At 42.4% G+C, this 20657-nt stretch overlaps 1 protein-coding gene across 1 annotated transcript in view; it reads left to right on the forward strand.

Moving 5' to 3' along the window:
• The window catches only part of SLC25A13 (solute carrier family 25 member 13), a 707445-nt gene that overhangs the window by 439286 nt on the left and 247502 nt on the right, over positions 1-20657 (forward strand). The window contains exon 12 of the mRNA XM_078663721.1: positions 9502-9554. Within this exon, the coding sequence (XP_078519847.1) occupies positions 9502-9554 (53 nt within the window). The remainder of the gene's footprint in view (positions 1-9501; positions 9555-20657) is intronic.

The raw sequence follows: 20657 nt of genomic DNA on the forward strand, positions 1-20657 counted from the left end.
TCTCTATGTTGCATTTTGATAAAATCCTCGATTCTCATTGCACAAAAAAGATAAGGTGATCGGTCATCTCACCCCATTCAATTTCAAAAGTTTTTATTGGTAGTTTCCAGAAAATCAAACCACAACTATGACGCATAAAATAAGGACGCAATACAGTTTGAGGTGGTAATATGACAATCTATACATTGTAGTTCGTGTTACATGTCATATGCTCTGATAACTTAGTCGTAGGGCTATAGGACCCACCTTAGACACTCCTTTGTTGTACAATAAAGTAAAATAAAGTAAAGTTCAAAACTACAGAAATACATAATACAACATATATCCTGAGCAGGAGAAAGAATAAGAATACCGTAGCATCAGAAATGCAATCACCGGTATGCATCTATTGGGCTAAAGTGTATAGTGTCATCATTGCCTACAAGTATAGTGTAGCGAACTTGTGTAAATGTCAACCCTTTATGGAGGTTTATGTGAATTGAAGTACAGGTCAAGGCTGTTCCGCAGTGTCTGATGGGGGGCTTCCATTGTGAGTTCTGGAGAGCAGTGTTGTCAACACCCCTTAGGTTAGAGATCCAGTTTAACCAGCCCTTGTAGGACGCCTTTCGCATGTCTTTCCAGTTAATCAGTACACTCTTAACCGCTGCTGTCAGAAGTAGGTCTAAGAGTGCCCTATCCTTGTCGTTTAGCGAATCTACCCTGAGGAAACCAAATGTCAGTGTAGCACCTAAATCGCTCCTCCAGATCCAAGAATCCTAAAGTTCTTTGTTAGCGCAAGCTGTCGTCATCGTCCATTGGGAGAGGAGGAAATCATTGTATTCTTCCAACGCTCGCATATTCCAAATCTACTTGCAACATTTTGGCAACACAGTTCATCCTCGAAACTAAATATTTTCCCCGGATGGAAATGATGTTCTGTAGATACGCTTTACATTACTAAACAATTAAATCAACCTTTTAGAAATAACGAAGGGCAAATACATTCGTCATGAACCTATGTTAGTGAAAAGGAAAATAACTCTACAGCGTTTTGAGGCCTTCTGGAGAAATTGTAAAGCATCTTTCTCTAGGAAAATAAAACACCTTTCAGTTAAATGTTCACAAAGAAAATGTAGAGGAAAATCATTGCTTGCGTTTTCATTATCCTAACTAGACTAAAGTATGTATAATTATTTCATATATTGTCAATGACAATTAATGCTCTCATGTTATTAAGCAAAGAAGGAACAACATTCACTCAAACTTTTCTGAATGCGTTTCGATTATCTTGCACTTTTATGCTACTTATGTAAATTATAGCATATGTGAAAAAAGTCTCTTCTCATTTACACATAAAACGTCATGTTTTCAATCTTTTCCTTTTTTTACACAAACTATTAGAGCCTTTAAACTACCAAATGTGCCATCTTTCTTGCAAATTTGTGCACACTACTGTTTTTATTTATTTTCACACTATTAGTCATTGGTCTTGTTAATAACACACTTATGAGTAGACTTGATGGAGCAAGATTATTTCGCAAACATCATGCTCCATCAGAGGATACCTTAAAAACTGAAAAGAAACTTTACTGCATAAGGATCTCTTAAAGTAAACTGCCCAGTGTATAGAAAAACTGCCCTATTAAGCCAGATATTAAACTCAGTGTGAGCATCTTTCTGTAAAGAGCTTGGAGAAGCAGAGCCTTCTTAGGCCGGAAGCTGTGAACCGTGGCTTAGCCCAACCCTCTTTCTCCTTTGTGCATTTCATGAAGCAGATCTGTATTGTCCTGCGGTTCAAGCAAAAGCATCTACACCAGCACCCTGTCGTCCTGAGAGGCCAGTTAGTGTGCGTGCTGGCTTACAGAATCCAATAATTATGAGAGAGTGCGAGTAGCTAAACCGTGCTTTGCCACATCATTCTTGAAAGGGACCGAAACTAGGTGTGGTCCTTGTACACCAACTTTTGTGTACATCTCATTTCTTAAAGTGACTCATCTTCAAGCACCACCTCTTTTGACTGATGATCATAAATGTCCCTTGTCCCCTAACTTTTATGTATTGCAGCTTCTTCGAGTGATGGTTGAGTATGAAAGACCCCAACCCTTTCCTGCTCACCTTTCCTCTTATCTGTGTATTGCTAACTGAATTTTAGTCTCATAAACACATCTCTGATTCTGTTTATACTTCTGCAAGGCCAGAACTGTGGATCTCACTAATACTGTAATCCACATACTCTACAAACTATGTGTCTGCTGCCGCCCCTACACCAATAAGGACAAAGGCTGTCTGGTGTCAAACTTTGATAACTTGAACACTTGCAAGCATGCTTTGTCCTAAGCTATTGCACCTTAATGAGGATTAACTTTGTGAATGTAACCCTTCATTCACCTATGTTTAGACTGCAGTTTAGTTACAGGTTAACTTAACTGCTGTCTAAGCATATGCACATGAAGAAGTGTTACAATAACCAGGATAATCACTAAGTTACAGGCTAGCTTAGGCTATGTAGCAGAAGAAATATTTTAAGTCATTAGGCATGCTTAAAGAGAAATCTTGTTTTTTTTCATAAAGCAGTGATGATGAAGGGACATTCTATTGACTGCAAGCAATGCATGTGCAGCTGATGCACCCTATGCCACCCTTGTGTTGCTACCTCCTGAATGTCAAAACCTAAAGAAGAGTTACTTGTTGCTTCAATGGGGTTGCAATTGTAGCTGATTTCTGCATTTCCAGATACAGCGGCTGTACACCCAAGAAAGATTGCCTATGTGCCACTGAGTTGGATAGGCCCCAGAGAACTGGCTTGTCACCATGCAAAAGAGTTGAGTAAAAAAGAAAAACCATTTCAGATCCACAAGACACATGTTGTCTCAGTTCATAACATGGCTCTGTGACCTGTGAGTCTTGTGGCTCCACTCACCTGAAGGTTATCAGGTATAAGGAGGCCAAATTGTTTCTAGCAAGGTCATTTAGTGCGATTTTGTAACCTGTATTATATTTATCCGGTTACTTTCTGTTACCTTCTCCCTAGCTGCTCAGCCAGTGTGAATGTGATGCATGGAACGTTGGTGTGATGGTCTTGAATGGAATGTTTGGGTGCCTGGATGCTTGAGTGTGACAGTTGGAGTATGGGCTAAGCAGCAGGCAGTCTGCTCCAGGTGGGACTGCATCTCTACAATTCAACTACCTGTAACTGAACTTAATAAATCTACATAAAACTACATCCTGGCTGTGGACCTTGTTACTACAGGAGATACCAAACGATCTCCTTCATCCAGACATATGTCATAATGTAAGGGAACAACCTCCCAAAAGACCTTACCACAAAAAACACGATAGGAATGCAAAGTTATCTTCCTCGAGGAAATGGTCCTAAGCTGATCCACAACACCAAACTCTTCATCGTCATATGAGCAAATTACAACACCAAACTCTTCATCGTCATATGAGCAAATACCAGGTTTGGCGCGCATGAGATTGCATCTTCCCAGTACATCAGCTGACCCCACACAGAGCAAAGATTTCTGACTTGCTGTGTTGAATTTGTTCAAGTTAGCTTCTGCATTTACTGGAACAGTGCCCCAAAGGGAAGCGCGTTGTTGAAGGCTCAGCGCTTCTGGCACTCTGTCCTGAAAAAGAAGTTGCAGTCTTCTGATTCTGTTGGAGCTTCCTTCAACTCTAATGCTGGATCACCCACTGGGCTGACTCTGACGGTGCTCTCAAAGCCATCATATGATATACTTATGTTGATGGAAAAATGTTCCCTTGGTAGAGCACCTCCCAGGCGCTTAGATTTGTCCTGATGGAAGAGACTTTTTGCTCCAACGCTACTGCAATGCCTGGTAAAGATTATGGCTATATAGATAATGATTTTGTGAAAGCCAGTAACTTCCTTACCCGTATAATACTGATGCTGGATTGTATCTGTACTTTTAAATGCAAGAGGCCAGAACTCTTAACCAGAAGGGTGACATCCTCTTCCTTTTTGCTCTGCTTCAGAGGAAGTTTACTAATTCACAACAGAGGTGCTTAATGCAGCTGAAGATTTGGAATTCATCTTACCATCTCCAGAGGTGGTGTCTAACATTTTAGCTGTACAGTCATGTCACAGACCATCTCCTCATCTTGTCAGGGCACATTTGTTCAGGACAGGAGTGGAACAAGTAAACAAAACTAACAGCACCACTCGCACCCTCAAATGCATTTCCCAATGGGGTAGGGAGTGTCTCTAATTTCTCCATTAGTTGGGTGGCGATCAGGACGGAATGTGAAGTCATCCATTTAATCCTAAACCCCAAAGACCCTTACTGTTTCTTCCCCTGGAAAGCCCTTCTTTCACCAGGATATGTTCTCTAGTGCATCCTGAGACTCTGGAGATCAAAATCCTTGCCCTGCTGAACAAAAGGTCCACAGAACTAGTTTATCTGGAACAAAAGGACACCAGATTCTAATACGTTCACTTCTTGGTCACCAACAAGGATTGAGGTCTGAGATCCATGTAGATCTTCAACTGCTGAACTTGCTCATTTGGCAGGGCAAGTTTAAGATGTTGTCCCTGAGCGGAATGCTGCTGACCCTGAATGCGGTGGACTGATTGGCATGCCTGGATTTTCAGGACAACAATTCCTAGCTTCAGATTCTTCCAACCCACAAACATTACATGATGTTTATGTGGGATCCTAGCTCTATCAAGCACAGTTCTACCAATTGGGCTGACAACTGCTCCACACGTCCTTATGATAGTAATAGCAGTTTTGACACCTTTACTGTGATAGTCAGTGGTCACTTTATTTCTAAAATTGGATGACTGGTTAGTGAAAGCAGAGTGCACAAGGAGAGAACAGCTTCGACACACAGGGACTCTACTCTGCTTAGGTGTTATCAGTAATGTCTGGAAGCTTCACCTCTTTGTAATGCAGAAGTTAACCTTCATACGATTCTGAGGTTTCTGACTCAGACTTCGATTTTGGTAATACATATCTTGCACCTGCTTGACCTCATGGCCTTGTGCATCCTGTTGGTTCCACATATGTGATAATCCCTAAAGGCCCTTCAGTGATACCTGAGGTCCCACTGGCACAAGCATAGGAGGGCCTCACTGCTCAGGCGCAGAGCTCCCCTTCTCTTCATCCAGAACTGCACTGTTAGATGGACCCCTTCAACATTTTGCAGTTTTGCCCCTTCATCCCTCCGAAGGCTCAGGTACCATGGTCATGGACCCCTCCTCACTGGCTGAGGTGCCGATCTGGATGACATGATATGTGTGCTGATTCTGCATCCATCAAAATTACTGCAAAGGTGCAGGAGTCTAGAGCTCTGTTGATTCCGATTGCCCATGACTGGGTACAAAAGGATCTGATACTCTGATCTGTTGCCACACAACACTAAGCTGCCCATTCCTCTCTGGTGCATAGCAGACCAACTCTTGCATCAGGGTAGTCCAGTCCTCCATTCTTAGTATGCAAACACTGTGGCTGTACATGCAAGATTGAGCCATGCCAGTTATCAGAGCCTTCTGTCTTCCTGATGAGATTGCAAACATCATCTAGGTGGCCAAGAAGCCTACTACCAAATCCACCTGTTTATTGTTCCTCACTTGGATTTGAACTTCATTTTAACTTTCTTGATGGTAGCCCCATTTGAGCCGGTGCACATGTCTCTAGTTACCCTTATGACTGTTCTTTTGGTGGCAATACGTTTGGGGTGTAGGGTCAAAGAACTTCGGGCTGTATCAGTCTGCCCACACTTTACAGTTTAATATTTACATTGGTCCTTTGTACCCAGCCCCCCTTCTAACCCTATGTGGTTTCGGAATTTTATATGCCTTGGACCCTAGGCATGTGGTGTCTGCGTTTGCCAGGAAAGGGTTTATGATTGGCTCTTCATAGGCATTGCTGAAGCCAACAAGGAGAAAGAGGTGACCAAACTTCGCACTTGATGCTGGGTCATACTCTTTATCAAAATCTGCTATTCCTTGGCCAGTAAAGACCTTTCTGTAGGGCGTTCATGTGTGCTGTGCTACAGCCATGACTGCCTTCATGATCCACTATAGAGTTGCCAAAGATGTTGACATCTGCCAAGGCGGTTAAATAGTCATTCTTGCATACATTTGCCAAACACTACTGCCTTTGGCGCCCAACACACAGTGATGGGTACTTGTGCCTGAGTTGTGGTATACAAATTCTTTTATTAATTGCCACTACTCTGCCACCTCTCGGAAGGTATTTCTTTGAGATGTGTTCACAAGGTGGAAAATCTTCTGGAACGTGTATCCTTCAGAAGAAAAAGTTGCTTACATCCAGTAATGGTATTTCTGGTTATGCAGAGTATTATCGCTGTCTCTGGTTTTTGGATTCCTTCATCACATGCTCACTGGGACACAGAATAAGCCTAGATTAAAAGCTGATGCCAGTTCACCAGTTTATGCCTAATATACTCAGATGACATCATGTTTGGAGGCGTAATGGCAGCTGAAGTCAAGTGGTGCTATGTTGCCGAGCTAGAAAACCATTGCTGGGGAAAGGTTTACTGGTCCAGTCTGAAGCCCGGTGAGATAATTCATAAGGTGAGGAATCTGTTAGAATGTTATATCTTAACCACAATTATTACCAGAGTCCAGCATCTTTTTCTTCTTATGTATCAAAGCTTGCATTTTTGCTTTGCATAACATATGTTAAATGTGTTAAATGTTAAATGGCGTATACTTGTAAAGCGCACACCTGCCCCAGCAAAGGGGCGTCCAGGCGCTGTATACCGCTGGGGAACCCGTCCTGGCTTTCCCTGTGGGATGGTCCCTACTGGGAATCCCCAAGGTGGAGCCAGGCATCCCTGGCGTTGATGGGGCCGTTGTGGAGATTAGGCAAGCTAATGCCCAGAGTTGCCGAGTGGGACCCCAGGTTAGAGTAGGCACCGAGGCGAGAATTGTCGAGTCCCCTGACCCTGGTCCATGACCCTGCCGCGTCGGGAATTGAACCCTGGTCCCAGGCTGACTTCTGCTCCCGGGTCTGCCGCCTCTAACCAGTGAGCCACACCACTCCACCACTCCACATATTGTGCATGTGCATGTGCATGTGGTCCCACAGTCCAGGTGCAGATTCAGTTGTAGCCGATTAGCAGAATGGAATTCTATTTAACAGAATTCAGTGGTCTCTAAAAACTGCTTTAGCATCTAGACTGTATATGCAAGTTTGTTGGACTGGACAGAATCCATTATTTCTTAGACTAATTTGTCTTAAACTGTTACCTATGTTTTTAATGTTTGAGGACTTGCTCTGCTATTTGTAGTCTATATGTTTAAACAGGCAGCATGAATGCAACTATTTTTTGTAGGGCCTCCTTTCTGTCTGCGGGACTGCTAATGTTGGGCTAAGAGTATTTGCAACCCCAGTCCAATATTCAATTTGTGCCAGAGAAGATTCCAAATAGTGAAATAGTTCATTCCCTGTCACAATATTTATATTGAGTTATGTGTGTGTACTACCAAGTCAGGCACCCCACTCACTCGTCCATTATTGTATACAACTTTGTATGTCTAATCTGACCTCTACTTACTGCCACATTTCTCCCCTATACCGCAAACCCCTTAGAGAAACGCCACTTATTTTACTGACTAGGTTGAAGTTAACCTGTGAGCCTCTTGTAAAAGAGCAGTAATGGAAGTGCTCTCTTCAGTTTTCGGTCGAACCCGGGCAGCGCATGCCCTGCGAGGCATGCTGTATTCAGGTAGGAACTTGAAGCTCCGCCCACCCTCCGCCCATATTTTTCATTGGCTTGTGTCATTGCCCAATGTAAACAGTGGCTGTTCATTGGTCAATAGGCTTAGTAGTCCCTCCTTAGTACCACCTTGTCTCAGTTTGTAACCTCCCATGGCCACACGTCGGTAGGCTTTAATTATATCCTCTGAGCACTATTTTCTCAAATAGCTTTAGCCTGCCTGCTGATGCAGGCAGGACACACTCTCTCATAACGCTTTATTTTAAATTTTTATACATATTTTAACACCAACACAGCCCCAGTTGGTAGTCCTAAACCCCCTAAACATGCAATGTTTATCTCTTTAAAGGGGTCTAGGAGGTACCTCTATGATACAGTAAATGTTCAGTATAGGCACACCTGAGATTTGGTTGGGAGAGAGGGAGGGGGAGTGCCATTGGAATTCTGATATCATACAAATAATCTACCTTTTAAAAATATTGATGTTTCATACCATTGTACGTTTCCTGCATCATAAATGTATCATTTATTTAAAACTATTTCTTATGAAGGGTGCTGCTGAAGCACTTCATTGTTCTTTTCGCATACATTCTTTTATCAGCAGAGGAGGGCTTGGTATTTGAAACTGCCCAACAATATTTGATGGTTGAACAAACGCTTCCTTCTGTTTTTAAGCTTTCAAAGTGGGTAGGTTTTGAAGATGTCTTAAGGGGCTTCAGTTGCTTTTATTGTTTAATTAGGAGTTGGATTTTATTGTGTTGAGTGCACAACAAGCTGTGGAAAAGTGTGAGAAGAAGATTGCTTTCATCTCTGAGTGAAAGATGGACAAACCTTTGAACGCCGCTATCGCAGAATGTCATTGTATGTGTACAAAGGCGGAAGTATGTCACCATTGAACAAAATTTTAAATTAGGCTGAAAGGGAACCAGTAGTTGTGTAACATGATATACTTTTGGGATTTGTTCCCTTTCTTTTTTCCACAGGGACTTGTCAGCTAATGCTGTTGTTCAGTAAAAGATGTGCCTTCTGATTCCACGTTTTTTCTATCCACTACTGAAGGTTGGCTTTCAATATCTCTGATGTGTTCTGCTTTACACTAAGATCGGGTTATTTTCCAGCGTTAGAGACTTGGAGGGTGAAAAAAATCTGTCTTCTGTACTATCTAAAGCATCGTGTTTGCTAGAACCTTTAAATGAAGAATATTCATATTTTGTCTTTGTCTAAAATTAGCTACTGTAATTTTTTCCGATGCTTTCTCATTTGAATTGCTTATTTTTTTTATTCAGTTTATATAATTGTCGAACTAAATAGTTTTGATAGCATGGCGACCTGTTTTACCTGCCTAGACATTGCCGGATATTTTGCACAAGAGAACTCTTAATGTGAACTGCATTCTATGTATATGTGTATCGGACAGCTGTTTTTAATCCTAGGATTGCTACAAAACTTTATTTCTCGATAAACTCGGAAAAACACACCCTTTTCTCCATGCACATTTCTTCTCAAACTGTGCCCTGAAATACCTATGTTTAACAGTTGATCAGTCTGCAAAGAAAGTATAGGGTGCTAACATTTTTATGTCCACTACTTGCATTTTCCAACAAATTAGTGACATTGTGGACCGGAAGTTAGCTCTGTATTTAGCCGGTACACATTCATGCCTCACATTCCAACTCAAATGCCTTCATTAAATCTAATAGTAGGAAATTGCAGAAAATGTGACCTGCTTTTTTGGTTGGTGATCCTTGCTTCTAGCTGATGGTTTGCTAGTTCGTATTACGATTTTTTCTTTCTTTTTTTCTCTTTTAGGTCTTCTACCACAGCTTTTAGGGGTTGCCCCAGAGAAAGCCATAAAACTTACAGTAAGTCTTGTGCTGATTGTGTATTTCCTTTTTTATACTGTACTAAAACAGCATTTCACGATTTGCACATTTAATGTCCTCTGCTGGGAAAATTGTATTGCACTGGCTACAGTCTACAGCGACTTCATGGCAGCAACATAGACTCCCAATTAGAACAGCTGTTCTCATCTTCCTGCTTAGCAGTAAAGCCTTTATTGCTGAGCATTCGAAGAGGGAGCCAAGCCAAGGACGAGCTAGTGGGCAGTCTTGCCTATAATAGGCATAGCACGTGCCCAGCCATATGGTTCAGCATGTGTATCAGAGAGAAATTCATGAACAATATGATAAATACTCTTTAAAATGGAAAACAATGTTTTCGGCTTTAAAGTGGTTCATTAATAGGAAGATATTAGTCCTTCAAGTGATATATATTGGATGTAATATTTTTTCAAACGTGAAAAATTAAAGAATTACCCCATGTCCTGATGTGTGACATGAGTTACCCAGAGAGGTGCTAATTACTTCAATTTTCTCTGAAATTATTTGGTTAAGTGAACTGATACATGGTGAATTCCAAGCGATTTGCCTTGGATCACACGATTTGTACAAGGCTGGAAGTTGAGATTTGAGCACAAGTTTCCTGTTGCACATTTACTTTCTGCATGCTTTCAGTGTTAGCAAAGATTGTCAAAAATAGGCTTTTGTTTACATTTTTTAAACAAAAATTACACATTCCATTGTATGTAAATATTTCCCGTGAACCTTCTAAGTGCTGTATTAAGTCTAAGTCTCTATATTCATATCCATACCTTCTGCTTGTTTTGATTTTCAAAAATGCTGGTTTCTTCGTTTAAAAATAAATCCTGCAACGTGCAAGATCTGCTAGTGGTATATCATGCCAGGTTCTTTAATATTGCATTTTGTCTAGTCTACAAGTGTCTGTTGTCAAGAAAGCGAGAGACCCTTTTCAGCGGTCATTTAAATTGCATTGACAGAAAAAACTAAAATAACGTCCAGAATGCTGTTCTTTGATGAAATTCTCAGAGCTACCTATAAATGGAACGTTTGAGTAAAATCGATCATTCATAGCAGCAAATGGCAGTGGGAAAGAGTTCGATCACCTGCTTCCCTGCATCAGGTAGTCCCAAATGAGGTCCCGTGGCCTTCCTTTTGGTTCGAGTATTGTTCATTCCCCTAAACACTCACTTCCTTCCAAAGGCGGATATTTTCCTTCTCATGAACCCCTTCTGTGGTTTCTGCCCTCTACCCCAGCAAAGATGTACAAATGGAATTGCTTTGGTGAGGCACGAAATGAGTAGCAATCTGTGTTACTTGGGTTAAGTTGCACGAAAGTGACTCGCTCTTAAGGGGTTGGAGAATGGCCAGAGATTTGAAGTAACAGTCAAAAATAATTTCCCTTGGAGAATTTGAATCACACAACTCGACTTCCACAAACTTTTTCAGTCACCACCCATTCATACATTCTGTCTTGAGAGAGCCAAATACATAACAAACCGCTCTATATCACCAAATTTAATAACAAATATTATCTCAAATCAATTGGTCAGTAAAGTTCAAATCAATCTAGAAACAAATGGAACAAAGATTCCATAAGTTAAAAGGAGAGATAACATATAAGACATTCACATTTGTCATAAAATTGTGTCAATTTGTAGGGATCCATAAAGGTAAGACATTGTGGAAACACATTTATTTTCGAACATGTGTTACTATGCTCCACAAATTTAACAAAACTAGGTGGAGTTTTGACATACTTAAGCTAAACTCCCACAAAGACTTAATCCAGAGCTTCACAAACAGGAGCGTGGTGAAGACCCTTTACATCATCACGTTGAGCACCTACAGCTTCCAGGCATTACCTGACAAAGCAGCAGACGCAACTATATGAGGCAAAGCTGCAGAGATCTCCAAAGCCCCGAGGTTACCAAGAGGTTGCCCCCTGGAACGTAGGACATTGCAGTAAGATTGCTCTAAGATGATGGACTTAGTGTGGGAGATGCCTGGCACTGTAAAGACCATTCCACTACCTGATCGATGAAGAGTTTAAGCCCTTAAGTCATCATCATTTTCTGATGTATCCACATTTTTTAGTGCAATCTGGCATCAGCTGAAATTAAGGAGATCAGGCGAGTTGTTTGAAGTCACTGGAAACCTCACCAGTAATGTTGCCTTCTAGGCTTTAGCCAAAATAACGTCTCCAGCTGTAATAGGGACTCTCTGCTGCTGTTGACTCCCTTTCATCAAACGTTCTTTGTTTCTACAAGGTTTCTCCAGCCCCCGTATTACGTTTACATAGCTGATGACACACTATGATGGCACCAACATTAGGCTTAGAGGACTCGAACCACCTGCCTCAGGAAGTCACCAGCCCGCCCATCCCCAGCGGCAGGGACACAGGGTGCTGATGACACAGTAGTAGTTGCTCTTCTATCAGTGATTTTCCTTCCTGCATTATATTGAATATTATTTATTTTACTTCCAATCAGGAACAGCCACATATTTGGAAATGGCTTTAGATGAAAATGTCAGCTTTAGGGACGCTCTCAGAGCTATCGCCAGCTGTTGGTGGTATTGTTTTAAAAGCCAGCCAGTAAAACACATAGGGGTTGGACAAAAGTGAATGCTTATGAGGATATAGCAAACGCACCCATTGTTTTTTTGGTTTTGTTCAACGTCTTCAAGACAACATAGTAGGCAATTGACTTCCACCTTTTAAGAGCGGTTAGTTATATTTAGGCTGTGGGGTTTTAGGTTTAAACCTATAATAACTGATAAAACCCCACTGAAAGATAAATAGCCCTCACCGGTGAACACATATAAACACTGAAAAAACACCTGCACAACCAAAAACTAAATGCTATTCAAAGAAAGGAAAAAGAGAGTGAAAGAGCCATTTTTTTCTCCCTGAAGGTGTCAATACAATGTAACTTTGTTATACAAGCTAGCAGTAAGGAAGACTGGCTAACATTATTCTGCTCGAGTTTTGTTCTTTAGGGATGCCACTAAAATGTTGTTTCTTCTTCCTATTACTTTTTCCAGTTTTGTGGCCTTTGGTCTAAAGATGCAGGGTTTAGTTTCATGTTTTAGGTCTAGTTTAATTATTGTATAAACTGTAGAGAATCAGAAAATATCAAACTCATATTTGATATTTTGGCTGCATTTTATTCTTTCACTGATAGGTAAAATTGCTGGTTTCATAAAAATCTTTCCTAATATGTATCATCACATTTACCCACAGAGAATGGGTAAAAACCCTTAATACATCAGACCATAGTTTCTAGTGGGTCAGTATTCAGAGTAGGTGAATTGCCAACACCTCAGTCTTTAAACATTCAATGCAAGGTATAGTGACAAGTATATATATCACCAAGCATCTGGGATGGTGGTGAAAACATGACACCAGACTTTTGGAAAGCATTGAACTCAGTGTCACTTGTAAGGCTCTGCAAAAAAGGTTCTTTCCAAGTTCAACAAAGATTGGAGTGATATTGTTTGTATTTGCAGTGATTCAGCTACGTTTATAAAAAGTTGTGTGATGACCTGTCAAAATTTATACCCGAGCTGAAGTGATTTCATGTAGGAGATCCTTGCCACTTGTTAGATGGTATGCTGAAAGCATATTTACCATCTTCAGAGGTAATAAGGGATGCTATTGCCTTTTAGTCCATTCTAGTGCACTGTTTTCTTATGCACAGGAACTAAAACGCAAATATTTATCATTTCATGCTTTATGTGGCATCAAAGAAAGAGTCATCCCAACTGTGTTCCTTAGCTGATGGTTCTCAGCCCAAGGGGCTATAAATGCTGAGAGGGGCTTTTCACTGAAGATTACAAGGGTAGGAAAGAGCGAGCGCACATATCCCAAAGACTCACTGAAGAAGTATTGTATGGTGTACTACAATAAGATTAATTTGCAAAAATCTATTTGGAACTCATATACACTATAAGTACACTGTCTATATACCATGTTCTTTCAGTGCAGAAAGCAAGCAATAATAAAAGCAAAACGTTCCATAAACACCAGAAAAACACTTTTTCTGTTGTTTTTAGTGGCGCGAAAATGTGTAACCACTGATAACAACTGTTTTTTAAGATATTGAAAACACTGAAAAAACCAGACCAGAATTTACCAAAAATAGAAACTGAAGACAGGAAAGCCTGGTTATATTGTTTTAACGTATTTTGAATTAACCCCAGCATTTATAGCAACACAGTGTCCTGCATTTATACATTACAGGTGTCATTTGTACAGTTGCAGGCGCTGGGCCTGATATTTGTGGCCATATGGGGATGAGGAAATTAATTCAGCTGGTGCTGACAATTCCTCTTTACTTCTGATGTTTCCATGTGAAAATTAGATATTATTTGAGAAATGTGGTGTTTCACACAGTGAATATTGCATGTTTCAATATTTACTGGGCATTTTTCTCCTGGTAAATTGCGGCAAGTTTGACCTGCCAAAATGCATCTTTAAAAACTGCAGGTAATCTGGCGATCACGACACTGCTCATAGTACATCCATGCACAGGGATTGAATATTTGATACACCACTTGTAACCAAGGACCTAGATGCAAGGTAACCCAGCTATTGAACATTCCTGTGTCATAAAACGTTTCCCAAGTTGCCCATTAACCTACCTGTGATTTACAAATAATGTACAAATTATTTAGAACCACAGCCAAACTGTCCCTGTTGTTGGGCTCAGATTCCAAACATAGTCAACATGGCATTGGTGATGACCATGGAAATGACAGGGATGATGCGACCAGTACTACATGAGGGTGGCCCATAAGATGAAGAATGGCATGCTTGTGGAAGGTGATCAGTGAAAGGCTAACTCCTGGGTAGGGAGGCTTGAGCGAGTGAGGGACCTGTGATGAAGGGTCGTGGGTCGATATGCAGGGGGGGGGTGTTGAGAGTTATGTTATGTTATGTTATGTTATACCAGCTTGTATAGCGCATGGCTACCCCAGCAACGGGGCGTCCCAGCGCTTGCAGACATGCCAGATCCTGGTATGGTAAAGGAGGTGCTAGATGGATGCAAACAACCAGGTTTTTATGAGTTTCCGGAATTGCAGATGATTTGAAGTAGCCCGAGCTTTAGGGGGGATAGAATTCCAGAGCTTAGGGGCCAAATACCTGAAGTAGCGGCCACCAGCTGTGCTCCTCCGAATTCTGACAGTACAGGCCAGTGAGACATCCGCTGAGCGGAGTGCGCGCGTGGGAGTATAGAAAGAGCACAGTCCCTGCAGAGTTTGGGGGCCAATATTATACAAGATTTTATGGGTGAGGCAAAGGGTTTTGAAGTGGATGCGCTGTTGTATAGGAAGCCAGTGTAATCGACGAAGAAGGGGGGACGTGTGACAGGTTTTGGGTAGAGCAAATAGAACGCGGGCGGCAGCGTTCTGTGCTCTTTGCAGCCTATTTATTGCAGTCATGTTGGATCCTAGCATGAGGGCGTTACAATAGTCCAGGTGAGATAGAACTAAAGCCTGGACTATGATCTGACGAGTAGCAGGCTAAAAAAAAAACAGAATGGGTTTAAGAGAGCGAAGACGCCCAAAGCAGGTGCCTGCCACTTTTTGGGCATGAGACTCCAAGTTGAGTGTATTGTCCAATAGCACCCCCAGATTTTTTACTGACTCCTTGGGCGTAGGGGCAGGTCCCAGCGCCTGAGGCCACCAGTGCTCTTCCCAAGTCTGCGTACCGTTGCCAACCAGAAGTACCTCTGTTTTAGAGGCATTAAGCTGAAGGCAGTTATTGGATAGCCACCTTGAGATCGCCAGGATGTCTTCCTGGAATTTAGTTTGGTCCTCCACATTGTTGTTAGAAAAGTTGAAAATAAGTTGCGTGTCGTCCGCATATGATGTTAATGAGATCTTACGTTCCCGAGCCAACAAGGCCAGGGGGCGGACGTACACATTAAACAATGTGGGACTGAGCGCAGACCCCTGAGGCACTCCACATTCAAGAGGGAGCTTGCTGGATGAGTACGGCGGGGCGTGCACCTGGAAGGAGCGGTCAGATAAAAAAGACGCGAACCAGTCCAGGGCCGTTTCCCTGACTCCGATCTCCCACAGTCTCTCAAGTAGTATCTTATGGGAGACCGTGTCAAAGGCCGCACTCAAATCCAGCAAAACCAAAATAGAGGTTGCGCCCATATCCAGGGAGGCCCTTAGATGTTCTGTCACTGTTAACAGGGCAGACTCCGTACTGTGATTAGCACGAAAGCCATTCTGGGACTCATCAAGAGTAAAATCAACATGAGGTGAAGTGACCTGGGAGAGAACTATTCTTCAAGGTGAGCTTGAAGAAGTAGGTCCATTTGTAAGGTAAAGACTGACGTACGGGAGCATGATTATTGAGAGGGTGATCCATGGGGAGTGGGCAAAAGTGACAGGATGACCCAGTCATCGCGCAAGCAGGGTTGAGCCTGGTAGACCTTGAACACCAAACAATGTAACTGTTTCACTTTGACTGGATGTGCACCCCAGAGCCAACACTGAACTCTACAGCAGACATACCACATAAAAGGACTGCTCGACGAGAACAGGCACCTGTGCTTAAATTAAAGAGGTTCACACTGTGCCTACAGCTTCTAAGCCTAGCATTTCAATAGTTGAAAAGGGGAGTATAGAGTGGTGATGATGATGTGGGATCCATCAATGTCAAAAGACAGAGGTTGTGTGGCGATAAAAAGTAACCTATGAGCCACAGACCGATTGTCGTGCCGGCACACCACTCCACTAGGACTGAAGTCATCCACAAGTAAACCACACAACTGTACAGGACGGGAGCCTGTCACTGAATTCCAAGTCATACAAACAGTTATTTTGAATGTTCTTCCACCTGGGCCATGGGGGAAAACAGTGATTCCACCAGACATTCATGCAGTAAAACAAGGCAGACAGTGGAAATAATGGTAACACATTTCTAGCTGTATCAAGGGTGCATCTTGTTGCAGCATGCTCATTCATCACTTTTGGCCACCTACTTGATAATCCTTGACAAAGATGAGTTACCACAGTGGCAAATCAGCATCTGCTAATGTTGCTGTGATGTATCTCCTACTCCAAGATGTAGATGCATCTCTTTGCGTAGAAAAAAGCTAATTGCATCAATCTTATACTTAACTGCCAGAGGATCAAGCGATATTAAGTTTTCTCTTACTTCCTCCCTCCCCTATGACCTGTCGTCATGTAACACTAGTGTTCCACTATGCCAAAACCTAATGCTGGTACTTGGCATATTTCTGGGTTCAACAGAATTGAAGGATATGAATAGCAAAGACACTGGTGTGTAGAGAGCAAGGTTTTAATGATGCAAAACTAGTAGCAGGTCTGTTAAACTATAGCAGAAAACATGTTGTAAAGTTCTCACCAGTGAAGTGGCTGCATTAACTAGGGAAAAATTAAAAGGTTTTAAATTTCTGATGGCTACTTCTAACCACCGATTCCTTACATTGTGACTTCCCCCAGATGCAAGACCAGCTCTCGAGATTTTTCTCAGCATTGCTGATGTGTTCCTTTCTCTCCGTGCCTTTACATGCGGATCCACAGCTTGTGCCTAAACTTTTAACTCGTCTCTGATGAAGTTTTTTGTTCCAAATTCTTTTACAGTGTGCAGGAATATCTACCCCACGTCTGTGACTGAACCCCACCAGGTATGTGTCTGGGTCCAGCGCACGATTCAAGGACCCACACCGACTGTACCCATATGAGTCCAAAGAAGATCTAAAACCTTAAAGCCAAATTGTATGTCTCTGAACACAGAAGAAAGCAGCGTAAGACCTGCTCCTAATCGAATTAATTTGGGAGCACAGACCTGCTCGCTAGCCAGTTCCAGCAAAAGACCTCTTTACATTCAAAATCCTCAGGTAAGTCAATGTCCAAGAAGAAACACATGAAGACGAAGTGGAATTCTTTCCCATCCTGCCACTCTCACTCTGAGAAGTTGTGAAGATGTCAAGGTGCCTCTCTACCTCAGTCCCGATCTCCTACCAAGGAACCAATCCCACAATTGGTCCCGATGCAACCTGAGTTTCAGGGTCTGTTGGTGATGCCTCAGCAGATAAAGGCTTTCAAAGAAGCCATGTTGCTGATCTTTGGCACCCTACTGACTCCCCTTCAGACCCCACGGATCCAAAGTGGCCTCCAGTACGGTTATCATTGGTGGATCCCACCTTGATGCTTTCTGTGCCTCTTGAACCCGCTTTGGGGCTGTCCAAACTCTATGCCTGATGTTCATTCTGACTTCGAACCCAGCGCTGCAACCCACTCCACTTTCTACCACATCGATGCCAGCTCTGAAGACATAGGAGGAGGACCTGATTGTTTTGTCTGTCTCTAAAAGGAACCTCCCATGACCTTGACCAAAGTAACATACTATACATGTTCTGGCACAGCTGATCCAGCCTCATTCTAATACAGACATGTTATGACTGCCCAGTAGTCCCCCTCAAGCCATCTATAATCTTTTTGACAGCGATTTGAACAACTCCCCTAGCACTGGGTTGATCCCTCTTACCCCATCAAGGATTGTCAACCTCTTTCGTTGTAGTCATCTGGCAAGGATCCAAAGTTCTTCAATTGCAGTTACCAACTTATGATGTGAAAACCAACTTACTAAATGTGGTTCTACAGCCTAGACAGACTTTCACAGAACCGCTCCTTCCTTTCAACAAGGCTGTCACTCGTATGCTGATAGACACTTGGGCAAAACCTTGTTATTGTCCGACAATAAATAGGCAAGTGGCTAGATGCATAGACCTGCTTTCCTCAATTAGCACCCTAAGCCTCAGAGCCTAGTGGTTATGACATCTACCTGTAGGTTAAGCTCAAACTCGTTCCGTACAACAACTCCTGAGGGGGAGACGAAACATATGGAAGCATTTGCTCAGCCAGTATGGTCCTTCATGAAGTCTGTGCCAGCTCTCTTCTAGTAGAATTTGTAGCATGCACTGTGGAACATGGTCAACGAGATATTGCTGGCAGTGCCTGATTAATTTCTCTCTAATCTGGGGCAGATCGTTCAAGATGGCCAAGATGTAGCAAAATAAGTCATCCACTCTGAGATGGACACTACTGACAGCTTAGTCAGTGCAGCCTGTCCCAGCATGGTGCTTTGCCACCACATGTGGATGAGATTCACAGGGTTTTTTCAGGTGACGTCCAAAAGTCAATAATAGATATGCTATTTGACAACACTCACCTAAGACTCGGCACTGGAGCACTTCAGGGAAAGCAGGACCACAGCGAGCTTCCTGTGCCTTCCTGCACTCATGCAACAGTATCCCCAGCCATTGCGCCCATTTTGCAACTATGTAAGGGGTTTGGCGCAACAATAGTGCCAAGGCTCATCCTAGTGACAGACCACCAGTCCTTTCACGGCCAGAGTTGGGAATCTAACCGACAACATCCAGGCCGATGGGGTCAGCGTACTCCCCAGTTCCATGCCCATCCCGGTTTGCCATGGCAGGACCGCCACCCTGTAAGAGATAGTATATCTTCTTAACTCAGGGGTGGCAGAGCAACAGATCTGATAAATGGGTCCTCCAAATCGGTCAAAAGGATTACGCCCTGCCGTTCATGTCCGACTTGCCACATATTCCTTTTACACCAGAGTGGTATTCAGGGAACATTTGTCCATTCGGCAGCAGAAAGCCCAGGCTCTTTCAGGGGAAAAGGGACATGGAGATGGTTCAAGCATCGGAAATAGGGACTGAATGTTTTTCCCCATTATTTGTTACTGTCGAAGAAAGATGAAGGCCTTTGCATATTTTAGATCTTTGCCTTCTCAACTGCTTTCTGAAAAAATACAAAATCAAGATGCTCACGGTTCTTTCTACCCTGGATCCAGGAGATTGGATTGTAGTGCTGGATCTGCAGGACCCTTATTTTCATATTTCCGCCTTCTACAGACTCTCCAGTCTGGGAAATACAGCTCTGATATCTGTTTACAAGGTAAGGAATCTGCAGTTATAAGTGTCCATCAGAAAAACAAGTTACTCGCCTTTCATAATGCACTTTCTGGTGAATACTCTAGCAAACCTCACACTCCCCAGCCCCAATGTTCTGCGGAATGGACTCTTATCCATAAAAAGATCCCAATTTAAGATCTGCAAACTGTATCACATCTGATTCCTGGTAAACTCCACCTCCGATAGCACTGATTGTCAAAAAAATGAAATTACAGCAGCACACATGGGTGATCAGTATATGTGGCTCCGGTGTCACTTCAGGGGCGGGATGAAGCAGAGACGGAGTTGCTTAAACCAACCTAATGGCACGTGTGAACAATGTTGAGAAAAATCTCCAGATCCAGTCTGGCGCATGGGAGTATTCACAAGGTGAGGATATGCGGTTAGATAGAGTATCCACCAGAAAGAGCGATACTGAAGGTAAGTAGGTTGTTCTGTTGGGGTATAGTATGCGTAGAGTGATTGATGTGTGTGGGGGTAACTTGGTTGTAAGGAAAGGATTAAGCGAAGGTTGGGGGCAGAATGTTCTTGCCACTCTGTTGGATCCTTAAAGTAGCATTATTTTAGCAAAATATTTGCAAAAATAAATATAATGATGAGACTGTTTGTACCAGCTCTTCCATGGTTCTCGTACAATATTGAAATCGTAAGTCTATTATGTGTTGCTGGGATTATTTTCCTTATGAATTTGAAATGCTTTTCATACCAGTCTCTATAGCAGGCCTGCTCTATAACCTTACAAAGAAGTAAAAATTGCTAATGGTTTATACTAATGTTCAGGCTAAAATAGAAAAAGTCATTTTTTAATGCAGATCTTGGAGGTATCCACTTATGCAAACACAAAGTAATGGGATGTGTTACTTAAGTATTTGCAAACCCTAGTTGTGTCAGGGAGAAGGGTTTCCCGCCAACATCACAAACATCTGGCGTGTTTCCTTTGCACAGATAAGATTTATCATTTGAGCAGGAAGTGATCACTGGCGGAAACATTCCATTGTGGAATTTAACAGTTTCCACTTCTCATTAAGCTCGTTTTTGAGCAAGCCCAACTTCATTTAACTTCTTTGAAATAGCGTTTTTTAAAACAGAATAGACACGTTCCCTTGAATGAAATACGCAGAAC

This window comes from Lissotriton helveticus, chromosome 10, assembly GCF_964261635.1.
Source record: "Lissotriton helveticus chromosome 10, aLisHel1.1, whole genome shotgun sequence".
NCBI classification, from domain to species: domain Eukaryota; kingdom Metazoa; phylum Chordata; class Amphibia; order Caudata; family Salamandridae; genus Lissotriton; species Lissotriton helveticus.